Source organism: Populus nigra, chromosome 11 (genome assembly GCF_951802175.1).
Source record: "Populus nigra chromosome 11, ddPopNigr1.1, whole genome shotgun sequence".
Classification (NCBI taxonomy): Eukaryota; Viridiplantae; Streptophyta; class Magnoliopsida; order Malpighiales; family Salicaceae; genus Populus; species Populus nigra.
The window spans coordinates 5,903,327-5,907,710 of record NC_084862.1 but is presented as its reverse complement, the minus strand read 5'-3'; the positions used below and the strand labels follow the sequence as shown (position 1 = coordinate 5,907,710).

Here is a 4,384-nt window from a genome sequence, read left to right as displayed (position 1 = left end):
TGATTTGAATTGAATTAAAAAAAGTAGGTGAAAAATAATTTAATTAAGCTTGGATAATCTGATAAATTATTCAACTTTTAATTTTTTTTACAAGATAATATGTTTTTAAATTTTTATAAAAATATTCTTGAAACAAATTCGTTTTAACTTGTCCTATTTAATCAGTGACACAATTCTTGAACCGGATGAGGTCAGGGTAGGTTTAATATTTTTGGCCAGAATTTGAATAAAATACTATTTTAATAAAATGCAATATAAAAGTACATAAAAAAATTCAAGCAAGATACGACTCTATTTCTCCCTGCCTCCTCCAACCCTTGTAACTTGTGAAACTACCATAGGTAGCCAGAACTACTTGTCCATCAAGACCGGGAACGACAACCCCTCGCCTGAACAGCCGCCATCACCTTCACAAAACCCTATCTGAACAGAAGCAGCCAACGGGAACAACGCCAACATTTTAAAATATTATTTTGAGTTGTATGAATACCCAATTAACAATCAGAAGAAGCAGTAATTAATTAATTTAAGAAGTAAGAGGAAGATGAAAGGAGGAAGGAAGAATATGAAGAGAGCAGCAGTAGCAGAGGAACACAATTTAAGTCTTGAAGATGGGCAAAGCATCATGCAAGTTGTTTCTCTCAGGGGTTCCAATCTTATTGAGGTATGGTTTTCTTAGAACTGTAATGAGGAGCCCTCATAACACCGGAGAAATTTTTCAGGCAAAATCTATAATGACTGTTAAAAGTTGAGCAAATCTGAATACTTAAAACAAAATTAGTATTAGGGTTTCCAACTTTATTAACCTTTTTAATTAAGCATCAATTCCTGATGTAAAGATTTTAGGTTTTTGTCAAACTATGTACCTTGATTTCACAATGGATTTTTGTTTTTGAGATTTTTAGACTGTTAACTATAGACTTTTTAAATGCGAACCCTGTGTGTTCACAGCTTGTTGAAATTTCTTTTGGCGTAGCTAAGCTAACAACAACCAAAACTATTTATCTAATTTACCTTAGTTTACTTAACCTTCTTCTCCCTTGCCTCTTTTAGACAACCAAATGGGCTTTTGCCACGCTCATGCATTGCCAAGCCATCTCTGTAGTGGCCATTGCTGGTCAACTCATTTTAGTTAAGAGCAATTGTACAAGGTCAATAAAATTACAATAATGTGGAATGTGTTTGTAAATCTATGGAGTGGAGCAGCAATATCAGGTGCCATACTTGGAGTGGTGATGGGTTTTTCTTTTTAATTACTATTATGCAGGGGAGATGATGGATTGCTGCTACTATGTGAATACAACTTCGAATTTGCTTAACATTTGCTCTTTTTTCTTTTTTTAATTCCCTCTTCAAAATGGCGTTCTTTTTTTTTTTTTCATAGGATGAGGAGGGTTTAGTGACAATTTGTGTTTGTTTTAAGGTAATGGATGCAAGAGGCGGGAAGTCACTAGCTTTGTTTCCGGCTAAATTTCAGAAGAGTATGTGGATAAAAAGAGGTATGTTTCAAAGAGAATTCAAGTCATAGTTTGACGTTCATTTGGCTGTTTTGGTGAATTGGGTCTTGGATTGAATGGCTCTAATTTGACCTCCATTAATTGATTGGAGAAGTGTTGGCAGTATCTTAACTGCTTTGTTGTGTATGCAGGAAGTTTTGTCGTGGTTGATGAAAGTGGCAAGGAAAAGGCTTTGGAGTCAGGCAGCAAAGTGGCATGTATTGTTTCTCAAGTTCTCTATTATGAACATGTCCGTGTGCTTCAGAGATCTCCTGAATGGTCACTTTTCTTCACCACATACTGCTAGAAATTGTCGATAACAATAACCTCTATGATACCACTTCTGCGTTTTTCTAGAGTAGTCAATTTTACTTCAAGAGTTGAATTCAACAGAGACATGCACACATCTTTTAATCTGAAGCAGCTTGTTACCAATAGTTTAAGTTCAAAATATACTGCAAGCTTCTGCTAATTATTTGCTTGTGCCATGTGCTTTTCTTTCTCTTTTTATTGCTCCTATATCATTCAGGTTTTTTCACATATGTGTTCTCGTCCAATGCAGGCCAGAGATTTTCAAATCTACAGCTCTGGATGATTCTTGTGGAAGTCTGAACATAACCAATGGCCAACTTGAAGAGAATGAGCTTGAATCAAGTGATGATGATGGGCTTCCTCCATTAGAAGCAAATATGAACAGAATCAAGCCACCAGAATGGGAACAATCTGATACAGAGTCCAATTCAGGATCAGATACGGATTCTTAACTTTATGACATGTGAAACCCTTGCAGCGATAGATTCTTGTCCAACATTACATTACATTAAATGCTGATGAAGAAAAATGTGTATTTGTTGAAACATTGATTATTATTTGCTGGAAATTGGGTTTTTTAAGCATGCCCATGATGCTCAACATTAAGCATGTGAACTGAGCTGAGACACGCAGCCTTCTCCGAGTCCAACTACTTTTCCATGTGAACAATCCTTGCAAAATCTGTGGCACGGTTCGCAGTTTTTTTTGTTTTTTTTCAATTTATATAGTAGTGCTATATGCAATTGCTGAATCCAGCGTTTTATTTTTAAATGGGCATGGTGCTGTATGGAATTGCTGCATCTCGTAATTGCTAGTTTGCTACCTCTCTCCAGCTTTATCATACTTATTGGGCTAAATTGAAAACCCACCCCCCCTGAATTGAAATTCAAAAAACAAACACACGTAAAAGTGAACAAAAATATCTCTGATTTCCCACCCTAAACATTATGAATTTCTGAATTTGCCCCAAAATTACCTTAACGAAAGTTCATAAAAATCCCATCCATTCATCTTATTACTTCGAGTATCCTAGAGTTTGGCTATTTTTTCATTTTGTAGTATACTTTACAACCTTGATTAAATTAGATTAATAATGCTCTTATATATTTTATTTTCATACTAACATAGATAACCAACGTTGTCTTCTCCAAACTCAGCCCTTGATGACAATTATTCTTTCTCATAATAGTAGATAAATTTCACCAAAAATCTCAGCCTTTTTTTTTTTGTTTTTATTGAAATTGCTAACACAAGACTAGACTTCGGTCCTTATTGTTTTTGCATTTCAAAAATGTTCTTAAAAAAAATTAAAATTTTTTTATTTGTTTTAAATTAACATGTATTTTGTGTTTTTAAATCATCTTGATGTGCTGATATTAAAAATAATTTTTAAAAAATAAAAAAATTATTATTTTAATATATTTTTAAATAAAAAATATTTTAAAAAATAAACGCAACCACATGTTTGAACACCTAAAACAATCCACAAAAGAAGAATTTGGCTTGCGCGATTTCGTGGATTTTTTTTATGAATGCATTGTGAGTTTCATTAGATAGGCGAACAAACAGTGAAAAAAACAGCTTAATCAATCAAATTTGTGTGAACCGAAATGCAATGGCTTCTTCATTTCCAAATTTAGCAGTTGAATAAATAAGAGTGAAACAAATAAGATAACATCAACAAGTTCATGATGACAACATAAGGCAACGATAGAGTTGGAGTGGCATAAACTATCTAAAAGCAAGCCAAACTTTCTTTAAAAATCAAACCTCGAACCCTGGCTGCTGCGGAGCTCCGCTTTAGCGTGTGTTTGTTTCCGTGGTTGTTTTTGCGTTTGAAGTGAACCATGAAAAATACATGTTTAATAATATATAAATAGTTGTTTACAGTTTATGGATCCCAGTTAAATTCGTGTTGAAAACGCAAGTGAAAGAAAAGCTACTCCAAGCTGCTTCTCAGCTACTGTAGCGGGAAGTGCAGAGTGAATTATAATTCACTTTGCACGTCCCATGACTAGTCTTCACTGTTCATGATCGGACCAGGTTTAGTTTGAATCTAAATGTATTAGACCGGGTCCGAATCTAAATGTATTAGACCGAGTCCGATCCAGAAAAAATAAATTCAATTTTTTTATTTTTAATTATGTTTTATTAAAAAAAATAGTGTTTAATATTATTTAATGACATTACGAATGAAATTACATGATGGCATAACATTTGCAGAATTTGATAGTAATTTCAATTTTATTCCTGATGATATTTTACTTGATTTTGTTGCAAGCTAAAAAACTATGAAAATTGTGGTCCTTGTCGGATGAATTTCGTACGTGGTAGAATTGTAAATAGTTTAATTAGAACAATAAAAAATATTTTATATAAAATATTATTTATTTCAAGATGTAATAGTAGTAGTTTAACTGGAACAATATTAATATATATATATTTTTAGTTATTATAACCTCAATTTAAAAAACATTTCTAACCAAATATATTAAATTTTTTTTTAACCTCAATTTCAACTACAATTTTAACCAAACATATATAAATATCAAACCAATCTTAATAAAAAATACTTT

The 4,384-nt window shown here is 32.6% G+C and overlaps 1 protein-coding gene across 1 annotated transcript; it reads left to right on the top strand.

Moving 5' to 3' along the window:
- Positions 1-268: 268 nt before the first annotated feature.
- On the top strand, positions 269-2,392 carry LOC133668054 (uncharacterized). The gene is made up of 4 exons (XM_062087796.1): positions 269-664; positions 1,424-1,499; positions 1,649-1,775; positions 2,059-2,392. Exons 1-4 carry the CDS (start codon positions 545-547, stop codon positions 2,258-2,260), a joined length of 525 nt encoding a protein of 174 aa, XP_061943780.1. The 5' UTR covers positions 269-544; the 3' UTR covers positions 2,261-2,392.
- The last annotated feature ends 1,992 nt before the right edge of the window (positions 2,393-4,384 follow it).